The following is a 23794-nucleotide window of genomic DNA, read 5'->3' on the forward strand; positions in this document are numbered from 1 at the left end:
AATAAAATCATATCTAATCTTCCTTTTTTTAGCTAGTGGCCTACAGATGCGTCCAGCCTTTAATATATTATTGTGGTGCGTTTGTGAAATTCTTAACAGGCTGCAACTCACACCACAACCACTAGGTGGCTACATACAGACACATAGAGTATGAACATCTCTTGACAGAGTATCTCAAAAACCGCTTTCTTTCAAAGTAGGTTATCTCAGGACACTCAGGACAAGTTACATATGCAGGAGAGAAATCCAAACCTTCAGCTCTCATTGTGAAATCTATTATTGGTCCCCCTACTATGTGGCATCTATAAAACTGATGTCTTCATAAGAGATGTACTGATATTTACTCCCCCTCGAGTATCTGAACGCTATAACTGCACCCTTCTACATATGGGGAAGCTTGGAGGGCATGGGGGCTCAGTGGTTAGCACTGGTGGCTCAGTGGCTAGCAATGGTGGCTCAGTGGCTAGCACTGGTGGCTCAGTGGTTAGCACTGGTGGCTCAGTGGCTAGCAATGGTGGCTCAGTGGCTAGCAATGGTGGCTCAGTGGTTAGCACTGGTGGCTCAGTGGCTAGCAATGGTGGCTCAGTGGCTAGCACTGGTGGCTCAGTGGTTAGCACTGGTGGCTCAGTGGCTAGCACTGGTGGCTCAGTGGCTAGCACTGTTGTCTTGCAGCACTGGATCTAACTAAAGGTAACATCTGCATGAAGTTGCAGCTTCTCCACATGGTCTCATGAGTTCCTTCTACACCCAACAGATTTACTGATTTCTTAGTCTCCTGTTAATAAAATGACCCTCTTGTAGGTCCAGAAGGAGATTAGACTTGGAGCCCCAATGGGAAACGAGCAGATATAAAGGACGACGGTCTCTGTAGAGTAAATGCTACAGTAATGGCCTGCCCAAGAAGGAATACTCCCGATATACAGAAAAATATATGTTTTATTGTCTCCATGTACGGGGGGGGGGGTGAATCCATCTTCTTACGGCTCTGCAGAATTTGTTGGCCCTAAGTAAATCATTTTTGGAAAAAAACGAAGAAAATGACAAATAATACAAAGCCAATGCCGCTTCTACATCCAGTGACTGGACTGAGACCCAGAGGAGGAGGGGAAAACGCCCAGTGGACACCTTAAGAAGTACAATCTCCTTTCGTCCAGTCTAGAGATTCCAAAACATGGTGGAAATCTGTCCTGGACGTGAATTCGTGAATTCCTCAAGAAAAGATTAAGCCAAGAGGAAATGTGTCCGGTTGTATCACTCGTACTGTGGATGATGTGACGTAGAGCCGGTGATGGGGCTCATGGCTGCTGTGCGATGGCCAGGGATGTGGCGCTTCGGCTACTGGCTAGTGATACAGATCTTCACTGGTGGCCAGATACATAGGGTTGACTGGTTTATGCCACTTTTCATAGGGCTTTGAGGTCCCTGGTGTTATTTTTGGGAAAACAATATCCTTAGCTATCGATGTCTGATGTTCCTCATGCAGAGGCCAAGGGCCACCTGGGCTCCTGGCCGTTGATTGGGGAACGCCCGTTGTCCATAACCCATGGCCGGCGTGTAGGTAGCCGTACCTTGGCGGGATGTTTCTTTGCTATGTTTTTCAAGGACATTACAGCAATTGCCTGGACCGGCAGTGATAGGGTGGACGCCAAGGACGAGAATCTTGGAATATACTTCATGATCCGCTTCAGAGAAACCACTTGCCCGGCATTTCCAAGGGACTTCAGGGCCAGGATGATGTCTTCATTGCGCACAGACTCCGTCGCTTCAGACAGAAGATCATAAAGAGGCTGAAAAAAGAAGAAGACGGAAAGTTCTAGACACCGGTTGTGACTGATCGGATGTCTCACTATAAAATGCAACAAATACGGATGAATGTGTCATCATTAAAAGTTTCACTCTAGTTTTCATGTTAAAAATATTTTATAGCATTTTTATTAATTTACTTTTCATTTTATAGATCAATATCTACTTAACAATATCCTAAAATCTTCCAGATTTCCCTCCGAACACAGACATTAATATTACACTAACAATGTCAGCAGTCATCTCAGTATCAGCACAGGCAGGATAACAATGACAGGTAATATCAGGATCCATCATTCACATTAGGTGATGTCACAGCTCACCTCCTCTCCCTCACTGCACAGTCACTTCAGCAAACAATACAGAGCATGCCCACAAGGCTCTCATAAATTAGAGAACAGATGATGTCACAGCTCACCTCCTCTCTCTCACTGCACAGTGACCTCAGCAGAGAATACAGAGAATGCCCACAAGGCTCTCATAAATTAGAGAACAGATGATGTCGCAGCTCACCTCCTCCACCTCACTACACATTGACCTCAGCACAGAATACAGAGCATGCCTACAAAGCTCTCATAAAGAAGAGAACAGATGATGTCACAGCTCACCGCCTCTCCCTCACTGCACAGTGACCTCAGCACAGAATACAGAGCATGCCCACAAGGCTCTCATAAATTAGAGAAAAGATGATGTCGCAGCTCACCTCCTCCACCTCACTACACATTGACCTCAGCACAGAATACAGAGCATGCCTACAAAGCTCTCATAAAGAAGAGAACAGATGATGTCACAGCTCACCGCCTCTCCCTCACTGCACAGTGACCTCAGCACAGAATACAGAGCATGCCCACAAGGCTCTCATAAAAAAGAGAACAGATGATGTCACAGCTCACCTCCTCCCCCTTCCTGAGCATTGACATCCTTTACAGATTATAGAACATGCCCCCAACACTCTCCTTTAGAAGTCAATGGTTCAGAGCCCGTCTTTTACTGCTTTTGACCGATGCTAAGATTGTCCACTAATGTATAACGTTAGCTGGCAGCCCCCATAACTATGTGCAGTCTAATAAAAATATCTGCAATCACAGAAAAGACCCCAACAGACTAGAAGAAAAGAAAATATTATAAAATAATAAATGTGATACATTCCTTCTATAGGGGGTTAGAAAGCGATATGCCATGCCTTTCTGGAGAGGTCTGACCTTTGCGATCATCACCGATCCTATGACTGAAGAGCTGCAGTGCGTCCCCTGCACAGCGCCTCTCCTAGTCATCTGGCCATGCATGGTACTACATCCAGACCACACTGTTATGTGTGAGGCTCCTGGAGGAATGGACAACACAGTGGCCGGGTCCTGACATTTAATATTCCTTTATCTCTCCAGGATGAAGCAATTTGAATACAGAATACGGCAGCTTTGTAGTCACCGGAAATCTATGACCTAGCAGAAATATGTAATAATATATTTTTTTCTGCTGATAGTGAATTAAGGCTGACATTCTCATTTCCAGCATTATGCCGTCTAATCGTGCGGCGCTCTCCTTTGTAAACGCATTAGCTTCAATGAGACATGAGATGATGACATTGTGGGTGGGAAGTCGCGCTCACTTTGGCTGCGCCTCTCGTCCGACTCCATGAATTCAGAGATACAACACATTTACTTCCAGATAAAGCTGATGTTTTGCTTCCAGTCTGGGCAACTGAAAAGGCGCCTTCTCTGCTATTCATGTGTTCAGAATTAATTTTATTTTCAATGTTAACGTTTTTTATGGCAGCAAAAACTGACAAATATTTCCGATAGAGGAAATCAAATGGAAACGTAAATTTACCTGCACCAAATTGAATAAAACAGTCTTTTTTAACCTACTAACGATGTTTAACATTTGATTAAAAAAAAATCTTTTAGTCCCTTCATGACTGGGTGATTTTTTTTTGTGCTTTTGTTTTTTTCCTCCTTTATTTTTCCCCAAGAGCCATACCCCATATCTATTTTAATTTTCCATCTGCAAAACGTATGAGGGCTTGTTTTTTGCGGGAAGTGTTGTAATTTTAAATTATTATACCATTCAATTTACCATATTGTTTATTTGAAAACAGCAAAAAAAAAAATTACAAGTGTAGTGAAAAGGTTAAAAAGAAATTGACAGCAGCATCTAAATGGTTAACAGCAGCATCTATATGGTTAACAGCAGCAATCAGAGCTCACTTTCAGCTGCTGCTATTAGAGACAGATGCTGGCATCGCCTGTGTGTAGAAGAAGCTCAGCTCCTGAGCCCCTCCACTCATAGTGACCCCTGCCCAAAGGAGTTCTTGTTTAATTTTTTTTAACATAATACACCAATTTTTGCACTTGAATACATATTAATGGGGTTCTCCACATTGGGGATATTTTTGTTAGAAGGGGCCCTTACAATTAGCAGATCATAAAGTGTCCTCTTGATGAACCTTCAAATGATCCGATGTTAGAATCCTGGCAGTAAGTGCTCACTTTACCTGCAATGCCCCCACAGGGAAAATTAAGTATTACACAGCCTTCATTTAAATCAATGGTTGTCTGTGCAATAACCCAGCCATGGACCAAGAAAATAAGAAGTCTCCTAAGGTTACATTCACATGGGGTGGAATTTCCACTTTAACTTTTCCCTGCAGCAGATTTCTCTGCAAAATCTGCAGCAAATCAACTTGAAAATTCTCGGCATATCAAGCAAATTTTGCTGCTGATTTTCTCCCGATTTCATCCCTCATTACCTGCAGAGCTTGTTCTGGGCATAAATCCTCTGTGCTGCAGAACTTGTACACCAATGACCCATAGGCGAGATAAGCTACTTTCCGCAGTAGAGGACGATGTCCGGACGTCACGGCCTCCAGTAAAGACTGGAATAGATAATGAAACCTGCATTATGTGATATTCACCGGAAGAGTCATCAGAGAAAAATATAATGCCGTAAAATCCTCCTTACTGGTAGAGGAACACAATGTATAAGATATTTAATAAATATCCATTGTCACAAGTCAAGAAGACCCATCAAGTGAGGAGGAGAGCCCAAATTGTGGCTCCTTAGATCGGGAAGTGGCCAGCTGAGGGATGACCTGACTCCTGGGTGAAAATACTGTATATTCGTAGACAATGCAGAGACCTTACTGAGCAGCCAAGGCAAGGGGGAATCCAGAAGAGAAGGTTTCCCCATCATCATAGACGGGGTTCTTTACTGTAAGAGCAGTAACACAATGAAATTCCTGCCAGAAGATATAGCGATGGCTGACTCCAGATACATTTTTTGGAACATACTGTATAATGTTCCAGGTTATGAATACAAGACTGAAATGGTTTATGCAAAAGCAAATTCTGGAGTCAGGGAGAATATTTTTGGCGCCATCAGATGTGTCCACTCTCATTTTTCTGGAATTTCAGGATATGGAGTAGATTCCTATATATTTTGCCCTTAACCTCTGTTTTTCACTTTGTATTAAAGGCTGCAGAATGGTTTATATGGGAACTGTACTTTCTGCAATCTTTGCATAAATCAATAATATAAGTGAATATAAGAAACTTGATGAAATATTTTGTTGGAGAAATCTGCTTCTTTCTCCACTTATGAAGCCACTTCTTCCTTGAACTCACCATCCACTCTGGAAAAAGCTGCGAAAATCTGTCCAGCTCCAAACAAGACAGGCTGCCAGTTCACTAAGGTGTCGGGTTACAAAGCCTATTGATGTCTACAGAGGAGGAAGGAAGTGAGAGGGGCAGAGTGAGAGGCAAAGAAAAATTGCCAGCTGGTGTAGATTCTAAGTAGCAGATATACACTCACTGGCCACTTTATTAGGTACACCATGCTAGTAAGGGGTTGGACCCCCTTTTGCCTTCAGAACTGCCTCAATTCTTCGTGGCAGAGATTCAACAAGGTGCTGGAAGCATTCCTCAGAGATTTTGGACCATATTGACATGATGGCATCACACAGTTGGCGCAGATTTGTCGGCTGCACATCCCTGATGCGAATCTCCCGTTCCACCACATCCCAAAGATGCTCTATTGGATTGAGATCTGGTGACTGAGGAGGCCATTTGAGTACAGTGAACTCATTGTCATGTTCAAGAAACCAATCTGAGATGATTCGAGCTTTATGACATGGCGCATTATCCTGCTGAAAGTAGCCATCAGATGTTGGGTACATTGTGGTCATAAAGGGATGGACATGGTCAGCAACAATACTCAGGTAGGCTGTGGCGTTGCAACGATGCTCAATTGGTACCAAGGGGCCCAAAGAGTGCCAAGAAAAAATTCCCCACACCATGACACCACCACCACCAGCCTGAACCGTTGATACAAGGCAGGATGGATCCATGCTTTCATGTTGTTTACGCCAAATTCTGACCCTACCATCCGAATGTCGCAGCAGAAATCGAGACTCATCAGACCAGGCAACGTTTTTCCAATCTTCTACTGTCCAATTTCGATGAGCTTGTGCAAATTGTAGCCTCAGTTTCCTGTTCTTAGCTGAGAGGAGTGGTACCCAGTGTGGTCTTCTGCTGCTGTAGCCCATCTGCCTCAAAGTTCGACGCACTGTGCGTTCAGAGATGCTCTTCTGCCTACCTTGGTTGTAACGGGTGGTAATTTGAGTCACTGTTGCCTTTCTATCAGCTCGAACCAGTCTGCCCATTCTCCTCTGACCTCTGGCATCAACAAGGCATTTCCGGCCACAGAACTGCCGCTCACTGGATTTTTTTTCTTTTTCGGACCATTCTCTGTAAACCCTAGAGATGGTTGTGCGTGAAAATCCCAGTAGATCAGCAGTTTCTGAAATTCTCAGACCAGCCCTTCTGGCACCAACAATCATGCCACGTTCAAAGGCACTCAAATCACCTTTCTTCCCCATACTGATGCTCGGTTTGAACTGCAGGAGATTGTCTTGACCATGTCTACATGCCTAAATGCACTGAGTTGCCGCCATGTGATTGGCTGATTAGAAATTAAGTCTTAACACACAGTTGGACAGGTGTACCTAATAAAGTGGCCAGTGAGTGTAAGTGCTGGATTCACAGCTACACTTCTTATTACTGCTGACTAACTTCCTCCATGCTGCTTCTGAGCATGTGCTACACAGAAAAAGGAGAGCAGGAATCCCTCATGTCTGTGTGTGCTGTGTATGGGAGACATCAGAGCAGCCCATCCCCACCTAATAGCTCAGAGTTATTTAAGATTGAGTCTGAAAATGAGAAAACAAGTCATATAATGGACAGAAATAGTGCTATGCTTCATGTGCAGACACACAACATTTCTTATTCTGAAAAGGGATTTAAAATTATTGTTCCCCTTTACTGAAAAACCAGAAATGAGCTCTATCTGAAGAGAGCGTTTATAGCTCTAATCTTTCTTTTTTGTGCTACTTTTCACTGATTCTTGATAACATGAACATTGTAATGAACTTTCTGTTCCTAAATCAGCAGAGACCATCTCAAAAGAAAAAAGCTTAGCATTGCAAATGTTCACTTCAGAAGGCGCTCACTGATAGATGGTCAGTTAACTCATTCTACAGGCAGCAATAAATAGGGCAACTCAGAGACTATATGCAAATGGAACAATAATTTTAATGAAACCCAAATACATAGATTTAAGTAAAAAAATATTATGCTCCTTAAAGGTGTCAAAGTGGGTGTTATCAGATAGTTTTCACTGGAGGAGTATGCTTCTTCTACCGGTATGATAATAATCAATTATAAGCAGGCAGAAACACCAGAAAAGAAGAACTCTCCCCACAATAATGGCCAGGTTTCTCAGCATGTGAAATGTAAAGATAAATCTCTGATCTCCTGGTCTAGAAAGCATAGATGACTAATACTATTCACATAAGATACATTGGTGGGGAAGGGGGGAGCACAGCTGTGTTTATTTGTGTCACATTGCAAAACACTTCCTTCACATCTACTCCTTTCATAGCACTGTCACCTCTGCTGTGCTGCCCCTTTGGAGATTTGTGAGGAATCACACTTTTGTCTGCTGTGCTCAAGGCAACTTGTATTCACTCTGTGAGATCAAAGCTGTCATTATATTTCACACAGGATTAGCGGAGAACAAACTGGTCCTATGAGAAATGTAATGAAAGCTTGATTAATTGCAGGGGGTTATACAATTGTTTGAGCACAGCAATCAAAAGTGTGAATACTGACACACACAGTATTCAGAGTTTGTAATATGACAAAGCTAAACTCACCTGTGCTGCCCCTTCCCCCACACTGACACATTGCAGGAGGATAGACCAAAAGATCGGGCTGTCTGTCATTAAACTTCTCACACACTGAGAAATCTTCTCTAAGCTATGCTGGGGGCGCGTTCTTTTTCGGTGTGTTTGCTGCTTGCTTATGATCGGTCAGCATCATACAGGGAAAAGAAGTCCAGTGAAAACTGTCTGATAACGCCCACTTAGACTTCACAAAAGTTAACTCATTAGGTGCTAAATAATTTGATTTCTAATGACTACAATGGAGAGGCAAAATTAAAAAAAACAAACAACTGTAGCCACTACTACATTGTGTGTACAGTGATGTTGGCATGCATGGCATGTGACTGCTGAATCATAGGGCATCAGCCTTGCAGGACCGGCAGGGACCACTAGAGTGGCCTCACCAGTGACTTAATGAGTGATTAATTTTTTTATTTTATTTGGACAATTCTCAGAAAACCCTTTAATTCACCAAGAACCGCAGTCTGCAAGTAAAGTCTATGGCGTTGGGCCAGGATCGGTCAGGTACCCTGCCTCTGTGGGGAGCAGGACATTGTCTTTAAATTGAATTATACTGGAAGGACGATGAATCGGGTAAACACGTAATTCTTCATCTTTAACGTGAAGATTTGACAACTGCTCCAACCTCATTTTTGGATCGGAGCAGCACAGTTGTCACTTGTTCAGTTACCCCCGGGGCATCCGCGGTGCGGATTATTCTGCCACGGAGAAGCAATTTTATCACTTAATTGACCTTGTTCCATCATTTTATCTTCTGCCAGTGACGCTATAATTCAGCCGCAGGAAGAAATCAGAGAGAACTGCGAAGTGTGACTTTCGAGTGTTGCGTTCAGATGCGCTATGACATGATGTTCGGTACCTTCGCTTCTGCTATTGCCTCCCGATCCGCTGTAATTAAGTGTAAAGCCAGTGGTACAGACTGTGCGGCTTCAAACTCGCTCAGTTCCCGGAGCTTCGCCTTCAAAAACCTTAGTGACAAATGATTCCCGATGGAAGGAAGTGCATCTAAAAACCAGCGCCTGGAAACGAAACACAAGAAACAGCACGGTGAAAAGAATCTATAAGGTAAAGTTCCCTGAAATCCACCTGGACGTAACCTGACCGGTGCCGGATTATCAGATCTTCCGGATTATTACACCTTGATAATAAATAAATCTAAATGATCCTGAGTTTTCTCCTCGCTGGATCTTTGCTCAGGATTTTGCTTTTGGGACATCCCCGTGTTTTATTTCCGCTGACGGGATTGTGCCAAAAGTTTAAATAGTAAAAAATTGCAAAGTGTCTATAAAACAAACAGTCTGTGCAGATTACTTCTTATGATAAATTATTCTCTCTGCTCTCAGGAATAGATCGGTTTCTACCTCTATAATTTATAGTTCGTTGCCAAGATTACCGGCCACCTCTGCAGTCGCAATCACAAGTGGCTGAGGCGCTCTCTTTTTTTTTTGTAATTAATGAGGTCTATATTAAATGTATCTCTGCTACTCACAGCAATTTAGCTGAGCCTTGTTTTATTAAGTGGCCAGATATCTCTGGTGGGGGCTTAGTTATTTCCCATTAGAAAAAGGGATTGGACATGTAAAAGTCCAACATACCCAATCCTTCTTTTCTCCGATAACTACTATAGAGAAAGAGGTTGAAGGAAGTCTGTCAGCAGGTGCTTGCTATGTAATCTGAGAGCGACATGGTGTTGGGACACAGACGCTGACTCCCAACGATATGTCACTGGACTGTGTTTAGCTGTTTCAATAAAATAAGTGTTTTATCAGCAAGAGATGATCACTACATGACTAGGTAACTTGCGCCTCCAGGTCAAACCACGCCCCCACCCACGAATTGGCAGATTTCTATCAATATACAATGTGCACAAAAATGCTGACAGTGATGTGGGTGGGGCTATTCAGAGAAAGCTGCCAATCAGTGATGTGGGTGGGGCTATACACAGAAAGCTGCCAATCAGTGATGTGGGTGGGGCTATACACAGCTCAATATGGAGATCATTAGTGCACAGACATTGCAGAAGAAGAAGTTACTGAGTAAAGTAAATAACGCCGACAATTAGAGATGAGTGAATCTTTTGAAATTCAAATTTGTCAACTTTGACAAATTTTTCCAAAAAATGTGATTGGCAACGGATTGCAAGCACTCCACTTGCCATGAAGAGACATGTGTAAGTCTCTGAGGTTTCCTAGGACTGCATCCAACCTGTTAGGGACGGCGGAACGCACTAAATATAAAATAATAGAAAGTGCGTTCGCCGCCCGGGGTCCACCGTGCAGAGGTGTTAAACTGCTGCTATATAATGGCAAACGCACAATATGGCAGTATATCGCACACGGGTTGAACGTCACCCGGTGTGCACTGGACGTACTCTGTTATATTCACAGAGTCGCCTTAAGGCATAAACATAAATGCCGAGCCTGTTGACCTCACAGGTCTCAGCGGTGTGCACGCATGGTATATGGTCACAGGACTCAGGCCCAAGACACAGGGTCAGTGTCCATCTAGACCTACCGTGCGTGCGGCGTTGCTACCGTGGACGCCCACAAGTGCTGCTGACCGCAGCGTGGCAACTGAATCAGCCGCTATACGACAATGCCCAGGAGGGGCGCACTGTCGGAAGCTAGCTCTGTGGAGATGAGCACTGTGGCTTGTAGCATGCCACTGACTGGCGCTGACTCTAAGGCTAAGTCCCTAACCACACACGTAATATCAGAGGGAGGGGATCTTAATGAGTCATTCGCAGGTTCATGCATCCATCATCATTCACACAGTAGCAATTAGAGACTACACTAGCGCATGGCCGAGCGGCCATGCGGACCTTTTATAGCCATGCGGGACCTTCCAGATCTCTGGGATGGACCAATCAGATCAAGAGAAGGACCTGAGCACGTGACTCCCGATCTCCAATGGGAGATTGTCTCGTGAGCATGCCCAGTAGCGTGACGAGAGGACTTAGCCACTGGAGTGGCTTGCTGCAGGGCAGCCTGCACTGCTATTGCTGACACAGAGGTGACAGCAACAACCAGTCCTACAGAGCTGGTCTGAGCAAAGTGCCTGCGACTCTGAGATTGCTGTGCAGGCTCCTGAGCGGTTGGAGAAGAATGGGAGACCACAGGATGCATGACTCTGGATTCTTGCTGTGCAGCTGCTGGAACCCGACACCTAACATTACCCCCCCCTCCCCTCTGAGCCTTGGCACACTCAAACGCCACGATCAGGAGCGGGGCATGGATGTTCTCCACTGGCTCCCAGGTCCGAGCCTCTGGACCATGACCCTTCCTGTCCACCAAATAAAATTTTTTGCCATGCACAATCCTGCGTCCCACAATGGCGTTGACCTCAAACTCATCCGAGGACAGGTCTGATGTCCCGGCAGAAGACTCGGAAAACCGAGCCATGTGAACAGGCTTGAGAAGGGACACGTGGAAGACGTCAGAGATGGCCAAGTGTGTTGGAAGAGCCAGACGGTAGACCACTGAGCTGATACGCTTGAGGACCTTGGAGCGAACTTGGAGGACTCGGCCCGCAGCATGATATTACGCGCAGAGAGCCACACCAAGTCGCCAGGGGCAAAAGTTGGAATGGGACACTGATGTGTGTCGGCTGACGCTCTCATTCTCTCTTTAGAGGCTCAAATAGCATCCTGGGTGCGATCCCAAATGTTGCGAGCCTCCACTGCCCAGTCTGCCACCCTGGAATCAGTGGAAGACACTGGCATCGGGACAGGGACGCGCGGATGCTGGCCGTAATTGAGAAGGAACGGCGTCTGACCAGTGGAATCAGCCACCGCGTTATTCAGGACAAATTCAGCCCACGGTAGTAAGGATGCCCAGTCATCCTGCCTGGCAGAGACAAAATGTCGCAGGTATGTGACCAGAGTTTGATTGTCTCTCTCAACCCACCCGTTCGTCTTGGGATGATATGCGGAGGACAAATTGAGCTCGATACTGAGTAGACTGCAGAGCTCCCTCCAAAATCGAGACGCAAACTGGGGACCTTGGTCACTGACTATTTTGTCTGGCATACCGTGCAAACGAAATACGTGCTTTATGAACAATGCGGCAAGACCACGAGCGGAAGGCAGCCGTGCGAGTGGCACCAGATGCACCATTTTAGATAAATGATCAGTGACCACCCAGATGACCGTGCTGCCACAAGATTTGGTCAGGCTGACCGCAAAGTCCATGTCGACCATCTCCCAGGGTCTGTCTGCCACCGGCAAGAGATACAGTAACCCAGCCGGCCTCTGCCTAGAGGATCTGTTCTGAGCACAAGAGACGCATGCTTGAATGTACTCTTTAGTGTCCCAAGCCATGTGCGGCCACCAATAAGACCTTGTCAGGAATTCTGTTTTCCGCTTAATGCCAAAGTGACCACCCACCCTGGACGCGTGTGCCCACGCGAGGACTTCCGGCTGCAGGCGAGGAGGGACAAAGGTCTTGCCCGGCGGAACTGTCTCAAGAGCGACCGGAGCCAAGGTCCTCAGGCTCTCCGTGGGGACAATTAGCCGAGGCTCAGCCTCCTCTTCCTCCGCTGAGACCACCGAGCGAGAAAGAGCATCCGCACGGACATTCTCTCCAGACAGGTAATGCAAGGTGAAGCGGGAGAATAGCGACCACCTAGCTTGACGAGAGTTCAAGCGCTGGGCCGTTTGCAAATAGACCAGGTTTTTATGGTCAGTTTACACCTGGAAGGGAAACTGGGCTCCCTCCGGGAGATGTTTCCACTCAGAAAAGGCCAATTTCATGGCCAGCATCTCCCTGTCCCCGATGGAGTAGTTTCTCTCCGCCGGTGAGAAGGTCTTTGAGAAGAAGAAGCAGGGATGCTTCCAACCTTGAGCATCCTTCTGGAAAAGGACTGCTCCTGCACCAACAGACGAGGCATCTACCTATAGGATAAAGGGTTTATCCACATCGGGACGGTGGAGGATGGGAGTGCCAGCAAAATGGGTTTTCAGGGATGAAAAGGCCGTGCAGACCTGCTCTGACCAAACCTTTGGATTGGCTCCTTTCTTGGTGAGAGCGACCAAAGGAGCAACCAGTGTGGAGAAGTGGGGAATGAACTGGCAGTAATAGTTAACGAACCCCAAAAAGCGCTGCACCGCTTTTAGAGAATGAGGCTCCTGCCAGTCCATTACCGCTTGCAATTTGGCAGGATCCATAGCCAACCCCTGGGCCAAGATGATATAGCCCAGGAACGGCAAGGACTCCTGCTCAAACTGGCACTTCTTCAGCTTGGCGAAGAGAGAATTCGCCCGCAAACGGTCGAAGACCTTGCAGACGTTTCTCTGGTGAGAAGCCACATCTGGAGAAAAGATGAGGATGTCATCCAGATAGACCACCACCGAGGTAGAGAGCATATCGCGAAAGACGTAATTTACGATGTCCTGGAAGACATCAGGCGCATTACAGAGGCCGAAGGGCATGACCAGATACTCATAGTGGCCATCCCTGGTATTAAAGGCTGTCTTCCACTCGTCTCCTTTGTGTATGCAGATCAGGTTGTACACCCCCATAGATCTAATTTAGTAAAGATCCGGGCCCCTCGCAACCTGTCAAACAACTCAGATCAAAGGAAGAGGGTATTTGTTTTTTATGGTAATGGCGTTGAGACCTCTGTAGTCAATGCAGGGGCGCAACTCCCAACTCTTCTTCTGCAGAAAGAAGAACCCTGCACCAGCCGGCGACACCGATTTTCTGATAAACCCTCTTGCCAGGTTCTCCCAGATATATTGTGACATGGCCTCTGTCTCCGGGAGAGATAGAGGGTACACGCGGCCTCTAGGAGGCTCCGCGCCTGGGAATAGGTCTATCGGGCAATCGTAAGGACGGTGCGGCGGAAGCGTCTCCGCTGATTTTATGGAGAAGACGTCCGCGTACTGCCGGTAGTGTCCAGGGAGCGCGGAAAGATCCGCGGGCACCTCCGTGGATGCTACTTGAACACTGCCCCTCAGGCACCTTCCCTCACAGTCCTTGCTCCAACCCAGTATACTCCCCGAAGACCAATCCATATGAGGGGAATGGTAATGGAGCCACGGAAGTCCAAGAAGCACCTGGTCGATGCCATCTGGCAAAATGAACAGTGACAACGTCTCTTGATGAGAGGGTGAGATTGAGAAACCAAGAGGTGCTGTCTGGTGTGTAACTTGGGATGGTAAAGGCGCACAGTCAACCACCCTGATGGTCAAGGTACGAGGCAGTAGTTCCAGCGGAATAGCATGCTTTCGGGCAAAGGATGAGGACATGAAATTTCCTTCTGCCCCGGAGTCCACCGTGACCTCTACCTCCCAGGTGGAAGCACCGCTATCTAATGTCCCTCGGAATACTGGTTTGGGGGAAAAGGTTTTCATATTAGTTAGACCACCACCTACGACCACTGGACGTGATCGTTTTTTCGACCGCAGAGGACACGTGCTGGCCGAGTGACCAAACTGCCGGCACTGGTAACAGCGTGCGAAGCTTCGCACCGGACGTGGCTTGGGGCTGGCGCGAGGCACCTTTATAGATATCAGAAGGTGTAAGCTCCTGAGCGGGAAATCTTAGTGGCTCGGAGAAGGTGGGAGCCAAATTAACCCTTCGTCTGAATTGCGCACGTTCCAGCCCGCGCTCCGTAAACCGGAGATCAATGCGGGTGGAGATGGCAATCAACTCCTCCAAACTTGTGGGGACCTTTCTGGTTGCTAAAGCATCTTAGACATGCTCCGCTAACCCTCTCCAAAACACAGGGACGAGTGCTTTATCAGGCCACTCTAGTTCGGAAGCCAATGTCCGGAATCGGACAGCATAATGGCTGACCGAGAGAGACCCCTGTGTTAGGGCCAATAATTGGAGAGAGGTGTCGTGCGTGATCTTTGGTCCCAAAAAGACCTGCTTCAGAGCCGTGAGGAACTGAGCAGCGCCATGAACCACGGGGTCATCACGCTCCTACAATGGCGTAGCCCACTCTAACGCCCTGCCTGATAGGAGAGAAACAAACCCCACCTTTGCCCGCTCTGTGGGAAATCGCGTGGCCAGTAAATCCAGCTGGATAGAGCACTGGCTCACGAAACCCCTGCAGGCTGTCACCGGAAAACTTATTGGGCAACGGAAGGCGGGTTATTGTCGGCATAGGCGTGGGTGTGGACACACGTGAGACAGCCTCTGCGACTGCCTGAGCAGCGGCCACTGTAGCATTCGCAGCTGAGGTGGAGCTCTCAATAGACGCCAACCTGCTCTCCAGCTGCCGAATGTACCTGTAAATATAAAATAATAGAAAGTGCGTTCGCCGCCCGGGGTCCACCGTGCAGAGGTGTTAAACTGCTGCTATATAATGACAAACGCACAATATGGCGGTATATCGCACACGGGTTGAACGTCACCTGGTGTGCACTAGGCGTATTCACAGAGTCACCTTAAGGCATAAACATAAATGCCGAGCCTGTTGACCTCACAGGTCTCAGCGGTGTGCACCTACCGTGCGTGCGGCGTCTGCGGTAGTGCTGCTGACCGCAGCGCCAATGCCCAGGAGGGGCGCACTGTCGGATGCTAGCTCTGTGGAGATGAGCACTGTGGCTTGTAGCATGCCACTGACTGGCGCTGACTCTAAAGACCCCTTTACATTTAGCGATGCACCAGCGATCCGACCACGATATGACCCGGTCAGGATCGCTGGTGCATCGCTAAATGGTCGCTAGTGAGCTGCCACACAGGCAGATCTCAATAGCGATGTAGCGACGCAGCAGAGGTCGTTACTTACCTTTCACATGCAGCGATGCTGACGTCCTCCCGCCCGCCTCCACGTGTTGCTCGTCGGCGCCAGCAGGAAGCCCAGCAGGAAGCGCCCGACGAGAAATGGACCCGGCAGATCTCGCACGATCAGCAACAGACAGCGGGGGAGGTAAGTATCACACATAGCAATATCGCTGCTGCATCACAAAATCAGTGATAGCGATATCGCTATGTGTAAAACCCCCTTAAGGCTAAGTCCCTAACCACACACGTAATATCAGAGGGAGGGGATCTTAATGAGTCATTCACAGGTTCATGCATCCATCATCATTCACACAGTAGCAATTAGAGACTACACTAGCGCATGGCCGAGTGGCCATGCGGACCTTTTATAGCCATGCGGGACCTTCCAGATCTCTGGGATGGACCAATCAGATCAGGAGAAGGACCTGAGCATGTGACTCCCGATCTCCAATGGGAGATCGTCTCGTGAGCATGCCCAGTAGCGTGACGAGAGAACTTAGCCACTGGAGTGGCTTGCTGCAGGGCAGCCTGCACTGCTCTTGCTGACCCAGAGGTGGCAGCAACAACCAGTCCTACAGAGCTGGTCTGAGCAGAGCACCTGCGACGCCGAGATTGCTGTGCAGGCTCCTGAGCAGTTGGAGAAGAATGGGAGACCGCAGGATGCAAGGCTCTGGATTCCCGCTGTGCAGCTGCAAGAACCTGACACCTAACACAACCACTTATCAGCAGAAACACAGCCTTAGCAATGTCAAAACAACCTCCCCATATCTGGATAAGGATAAATGGATGGTAGCTGGCCATTGTTCTCTGCTGTGCTATCACACACTATCTGTTGTGTTTCTTCAGTGTTTTATAGCTTTCTACTCCCTATGTGTATTGGTGATCTGTGAGCTGTGACGTCCTCTCATTATCCAGATTCACTCTACATTGGCTGCTACATTCCATGCTACGGCTTTTATACAGACTATAATGGTCCCTCCTGATTGGCTGTGCTATGCCATGTGATGTTATAAGTGCCAAGCATTTTTGCAAATACATCTGTCCACACATGAGAAAATATAAGAAAAAATCTCCAATTGTCTAAGTAGGAATTATCCCTAAGCAAGAAAAGATCAAAGGTCAAGGTCATTTGAATGATTCAAATTGGTTCTAGTTTATGCAATTTTAATAATCCAACAATAGAAAAAAATATATAGAATTAATGCAAAAATAATCAAGTTGTTATTTTTCTTTTTTTATTATCTTAAATAAATATTGCAAGGCTCAATAAAGTATCTTCATGCGCCTGGGATAATATATGGAATATATCACGCGCCCTGGTGTAAAGTAACTCAGTAAATGGGTTATAAATAAACTCTTTTTTTCCCCAGAAACAGCGCCACTCTAGTGAACAGGCTGAGCCCGGTATTGCAGCTCATATGGTTACAATGTGAGACAAAGCCCATATGTAAAAGTAGCGAAGTCTTCTCTTCAAATGAAAATCTGTCTATTCTGAGTTAGGACAGTGGGACACAAGAGAGTGTAAGTTTAGGGGACAGAATGGCCGCTTTGGATCAGCTCTAGTCTGCACTGCATCGTCTTTGGAGACTCGGGACTCGCACAGGAAAAGTTGGGACCAAACTAAATTGTGGCTCCACTTCCCATGGGCTCATAGGATATCTTTATAGGGCAGAACATCTTTTCTACGTAACATCACAAAATGGAGAATGTATCCAAGTCAAAATAGACAACCCAAGTCTGATCTCTGAGTCTTAGGGTTCTTTTACACTTGCCGTTTTTTTGCAGGCCGTTTTTGCATCCCCAAAAGATTTCTATGGGGCCGCAAAAACGGTCCGCAAAAATTAATTGGAGCGCCGTGCGCCATATGGCCGTGAGGGCTGTATATACGGCCGTGAAAAAATATCGAGCTTGCTCAATATTTTTCACGGCTTACGGACACGGCCGCAATAGATTTCAATGGTTCCGCATAAACAATGGTAGCTTGCTTTTGCGGTACACCGTATTTGCGGATCGCCGTATTTTTCCCCACCAATATGTTAAAACAGGAAGGTTTTTTGCGGCCCGTTTTTGCAGACCGCAAAAATCACGGCAATACGGCCCGCAAAAAACACGGGAAGTGTAAAAGAAGCCTTAACGATCAATAGAACAGCGCAGACATTCATCTCTCGAATGATGGCAGATTTCCCACTCACTTTACCCCACGGATACAAAACATTCTTCGTTACCTGTAATGAATCCTTCCTGAAAACTGTTTCCAAAAGTTCACGATATTTTCATAGTTTGACAATCGCAAAAGTTTCACCAACTCCACAAACTTCTCGGGCGACGCCTTAGATAATGGTCCTACGTCGTGCTGCACTAGATAATGCAGGAGCTCATTAATCTGCGAGGGAGAAGGAAAACTTCTTACAATGTTGGATAGTCATCATCATATATAAGTTACTTTTCTTTACACCCCTAGAAACGGGTGTAATGGGCAGAAGGATTATTGGGGGGAGACAGCTGTCATCCTAGTGATAATTTTAGCTGAGCAAAGTCCTCAAGATGACGCTGTACACCGCAGCGCAGCACAAGTGAACGTGACCCGAGGGGAGCGCAACCAGCTCGGTGCAAACATTCTGACGCGCTCGGGGTTCTTGCGACCTGCTTGTTTTAGTCAGCGCGACCTCAGGGTCGTATTCACTTGTGTTGCGCTGTGATGTCGCAGCGACCACCTTGCAGATTTTGGGTCAATGTGGCCTAAATGTCTGTATCCTAATAAATGATTCCTGCATGCGGCACTTTATGAAGTTCTCACCTTATTTGCATTTAATCCTTTATATACAGTACACCCCCCTCTGCTGCATTGCTGACACTTATTTTTTTAGATATGTTCCTTTTTATAGTTAATCAACAAAAGATCATTATTAGTTTTTATTTTTGGGTGGTTCTTTGTCTTGGTTTGCAGGATCTATTCCTGATTTATTTTCCGGGAATTCTCTATGTTCTGATACCTTATATTTGTGCGCAGTTTTATTATTCGTACTACAACGATCAGATTGATCTGCCGCCTGTCCATTCATTTTATAAAAAGGAGTAAAATAATTAGTTTAGTTGTACTTTTCATAATACTTCCAAATAATATTATGTATAATCCTTTTCCCTTGTAATAAATGGTGCTATAATAATAACATAAGATTTAATGCCAGAAGCAATGCAGCAAACATGGTGCCCATATAATAGCGCCACACAGTAACAAAGTAATAATACCAGCATAATACCTGGATGTAAACGTGAAATAGTCGACCCTTTTGGATGGAGATAGAAATTATTAATGGTGGAGGTCTCAGCGTTTGCCCCGATGACTCGTAAAACCATTTATTATTATTTTGTAATCATTACCTTGATATAATTACATGGCGGTATTATTTTATTATGTCACTTATAACAGCCAAGTCTCAGAACCCAGACAAGCCGCCAGAACACTTTACATGGATGCCAATTATATCTATTTTATATGGAGGATATTGCTTTCTATAACGCATAGTAGATGGGGACACAAGCGGCGTCACAATCTCCCGGCAGTCACGTACCTGGCTCTCTGGGTTTTTTGTTCTTAACAAGTGAATAGGAGTTTGAATCAGTTTCCTCTCAAAGTGATAGCGCAGCGACTCTTTGGTAATATAGTCATTATTCTCCGGGGTCGAATGAATCTGCTCTTGAACTGCTTGTAACACAAGTCTCTGCCTGCGAACGGTAACAATGATATGAATCATGTGCGGCATTATATGGGAATTTGTACACCTTGAATAAAGCGAGCTCCTCGGCTGCACAGTGGTGGATTGGATTCTTTGTTGCAGACTCTGTAGTTTCCATTTAAATATAGGTGTGCGCTCTATTCTTCGTTGCGATCTGGGGCAGGATTTATCCAAAGAGCTTCACGCAGAATTAAGCTTAGATTTTGCTAAACTGGGTTAAAGTAAAATACGGGCACTTGGATATTTTTTGCTTGAATTTATACTTTGTGGTTGGTCTCGAAGCTGATTTACTCATTTACTATTGATTCGTGTTCAGCAAACTACATGGTATTAAAGGGATATTCCGAATGTCAATGTGCTTCCGTAACCTCGGCCACTTCTGGTCACTGCATACAGCAATGATAGAGCGCACACTAGAGAGGAATAATAAGAGATCTGCGGGACCCGCTGGTGGACCATAGAGTCCTGAGAGCCTCCTCCCATCTCTGGCTCCTCTGCTATAATGTCTGGCATGATGTCGTCGGTGCGGTGTTGTAGTGACCAGAAAAACCATTACTAATATATGATTGCATTTGTGTCAACGGTTTTCTGTTTTGCCTTGGGAGGAGGTAAATTACTTATTATGCTGCCCTCTCCTGACTTGTTTTGGTATTACAACTTGTAGTACTATGCTGCCCTCTTCTGCCTTAGTTTGGCATTACAACTTGTTTTTCTGACTGGAAAATAAGTGGCAGTTGAAGGTGGTGGGGGAGACTGAAAACGTGTGGTTACGTGCGGTCTTGGTGGTGAGAGGAGGCAGGAAATTGAGGCTCCTCGTCTAGGACAAGTGGGTAATAAAAAGCACCTTTTTCTTGGAGTGCCCCGTGTTTACAGCAACAAAGTGCTGAGACAAGCGAAGGAGCTGCAGAGCTGCAGATTATCCGGATACTCCGATCCGATTAAGGTCAGCTAATCCTCCCCCTTCACACAGCACAATGAGTTATATGAAAAGTTACTGCTATCCTCCCAAGGCTGGAAACGAGAAAAGGGTTTGACTAACACAATGTTTAAGGAAAATTGTATCTGTTATCCATGACTGTTTTATGGAAAAACATAAAAATTATTTCAAGCCTTCAGTAAAATTCATCTTTCAAGTTTGCACAGGACCCCTGGTGTATGCTTCTTTCCTCCGCGGCCTCATACCTTGCAGGCATCAACTTAACCCTCAGTCTCATATATCCGTAAACTCCCCCTTTTATAATTGCCACCTAAGGCCTGTTTCACACTTCCGTTTTTGATCATCAGTCAAAATCCGCCGTTTTTGCAAAAAAACGGATCCGCCATTTTTTTTGGCGGATCCGTTTTTTTCCCCCATTGACTTGCATTACCGGCGGATCTTGACGGATGGCTATCCTTTTTTTTGCGGATCCGTCAATTTTTTTGCGTCCGCCGAGATGCCTGGACGGACCATGTAACTTTTTTTTTACTGCAGGATCCGCATATTTATACAGCGCATGCCCGGAGGAATGAAGTCAGGAGGAAATTTAACCCTGAAATCATTTCTGGCGGACAGACCAAAAATATTCTCTCTCTCTCCCCCCTTTTCCCGGGCAGCGGTTCCTTTAAAACTCTTCATTCGGCGGATCCGTCAAAAAAAAGGGATCCGGTGGCATCCGTTCACATCAGTTAGGAACGGATCCACTTTCCGCCTTTTTGGCGGATTTTAACTGAAACAAAAAACTGAAGTGTCAAACAGGCCTAACCTTGGGATTGTTAGAGCCAACGGAGTCACCGTGACTGAACCACCCTCCGAGATACTAGGCCTGCATCCCACAAGACGGTGCGACAGTGTGACACGCGGTGTGACAGTGTGACACTGAGGAGATGGAATTGGTGGCAGGTAGGAGAAGGTTTGCAGCCATGGACTACCGATATGACCACAGGACCCGGATCCGGCACAATGTTTTGCTTTGTACGTAGATCATGTTGCTAAAATGAGGCCTCTGGAGGGAAGGGGACACCCTGGGTTGATCCCATCTGCCCCATTATTTGGTATTCATTTTCTGTGCAGAGCCACCCTCCCTATATTATCTGCAGCAAGAGCGGACACTTACAGAAGAAGCCCCGGTGCCAGGACAATGTATGGGCCCATTGCAGTCCAATGACTCCTCTTAACGCACCATATCGCCTGCTTTAGAGGTAGAAATGGGCCCCCTTAACGGTAAGACCCGTGAGCAGCCGCAAAGTGTGCACAACAGTATGTCCACCCCTGATCTGCACTGTTGGGTCTTGGGGTATAAAAACATCAGGAATATCCCAGCACCATAATGGCCACCCGCTTGCTTAGTGGGTAAGGCGCTTAGTGACCTCCGTGAAGGTCCAAACACTGCTTTGACCAGTGATAACCACTGATCATTGGGGGTCAGAGCAGCCAGACCAAGCTGGCCAGAGGACACTAAAATGGCGGGCTGTCTTACCCTACACTTTGGGGTGAAAAAGCGTCTCCTATGTCCCCCAAAAGCAGCAGATCTGGGGACCATCATTACCGGGATGTAACAGACTACAGACCGTACCTCGCTTCAAACACCAAGGAGCCCTCAATTTCGTTAAATGGCGTGAACTGGTGGACTTCTCGCACCTCCGCCTCCAGTAAACGGCCGCCTGTCTCCGTACCCTTCACCTTATAGTGATAGGTAGCTGCCGCTCGGGAATTTTTGTTTCTCTCAAGGAAAAAGGTGAAAATGCAAATGTCATTAAAAAATAACAAAAGTAGAAAAAATACAAGAGAAATGTTACAAGGAACCACCCGGATCCCCGGATCCTACCTGCCTGCAGCTGGGACAAGAGTGGAAATAAGCGTCGCCGACAACCCTCAGCTCCCGCTGCTCGCAGGCATTCAGGTCTGTGGATTTGGTGATCAGTAGTCGGTTCGCTCTTTGGTCTTCTTGAATCAAGTAGTTGTTATAGCAGAAGCCTCCGATGCCGTTCTGCCGGAGGAAGGAATAAAGGACATCAATGGCACAACGACACTACAAATGTCCTGCACATCAAAGACGTCGTCAATGTAGCGTCCCCCGAACCATGAGCATGTGACGGCCATGAGAATCACTGTCAATTAGATTAACTGGTTAATTAGGAATTGACAAGTTGTATATTAATTCATGTGAAAAAATATTTAAGGCAATAAAAAAAAATATCCCATTGTTTAAATCAAGTTTTCATGTTCAATATATTTTAATTGTTTTGTGTTTTTTATAATTTTTCTTATCATTATGTATATTGTGAAAAATGCTGAAATATTGACGTTTTCTCTCCGGCCACCAAGTCTCATAATAAACTGCGATTTCGTGTTCCCTAGAGATCACGTCTTTCCATGGATTTCATTATCATCGCAGGCAAGATAACAATGACAGCTAATAGGTTCCACCATTCACAACAGGTGATGTCACAACTCACCTCTTCCTCCTCCTGTATAATGACTGATAACACCTCTATATACAGCAGATAACACAGGATCCACCATTCAGCACAGGTGGTATCACAGCTCCCCTCCTGTACAATTACTAATAACACCTCTATATACAGTAGATAACACAAGATCCAATATTCACAATATGTGATGTCACAGCTCACCTCCTCCCCTCCTGTACAATGACTGTTAACACCTTTATATACAGTAGATAACACAGGATCCATCATTCTCAATAGGTGATGTCACAGCTCACCTCCTCCCCCTCCTGTATAATGACTGATAACACCTCTATATACAGTGGATAACACAGGATCCTCCTCTCAGAATACAACTTGCTCCTGCTCCCTCTACCCGGCTCAGTCACCCCTGCACAGGTCACATATTCTCCCCACCGTCTCCCATGCAGGTTAATGAGTCAGAGCTGGAGATGAGCAGTGTAATACACGTGCCAGTCAGATTCGTTACCTGAATTCACAAGTCGTTCTTCATGAAGAAGCAGTGAATTGTGTGTTAGAATAATACCAAATGTTATATGTTGTGACCTACCTGGGGAAGATTATAGTGGGGGCCGGCGGGTTACTGAATCTGGGGGAGACCGATAGATCTCACTGGCTTATCAGAGAGCACCGAATCACATTCAAATCCCAGCTGTAGAGAGGAGTGGATCTGTGAAGTTCGGGTTCTGGTACCCAACCCAAACTGTAGTCCTGAACTTTGGATCTGTAGAGAAAGTCTCTCTCCACAACAGAGAAGTTCACGTTCGGTATTTAGCACCGGGCAGTACCCGTCCGGTATGAACCCCGCACTTTTAAGTTGGGGTTCGCTCGTC

General features: G+C 46.1%; 1 protein-coding gene across 2 annotated transcripts in view; it reads right to left on the reverse strand.

Moving 5' to 3' along the window:
• LOC141048820 (vitellogenin-1-like) overlaps positions 1 to 23794 on the reverse strand; it is a 132762-nt gene that overhangs the window by 83804 nt on the left and 25164 nt on the right. For both annotated transcript variants that reach the window (XM_073544865.1, XM_073544864.1), the window contains exons 5-11: positions 22319 to 22480; positions 22067 to 22215; positions 19350 to 19503; positions 18003 to 18160; positions 8904 to 9063; positions 4553 to 4678; positions 1569 to 1787 (exon numbers count right to left, since the gene is read on the reverse strand). In XM_073544865.1, coding sequence (XP_073400966.1) covers positions 1569 to 1787; positions 4553 to 4678; positions 8904 to 9063; positions 18003 to 18160; positions 19350 to 19503; positions 22067 to 22215; positions 22319 to 22480 — 1128 coding nt within the window. The remainder of the gene's footprint in view (positions 1 to 1568; positions 1788 to 4552; positions 4679 to 8903; positions 9064 to 18002; positions 18161 to 19349; positions 19504 to 22066; positions 22216 to 22318; positions 22481 to 23794) is intronic.

This window comes from Dendrobates tinctorius, unplaced genomic scaffold, assembly GCF_039654945.1.
Source record: "Dendrobates tinctorius isolate UK_male_01 unplaced genomic scaffold, ASM3965494v1 ptg000138l, whole genome shotgun sequence".
In the NCBI taxonomy this organism is placed as follows: Eukaryota; Metazoa; Chordata; class Amphibia; order Anura; family Dendrobatidae; genus Dendrobates; species Dendrobates tinctorius.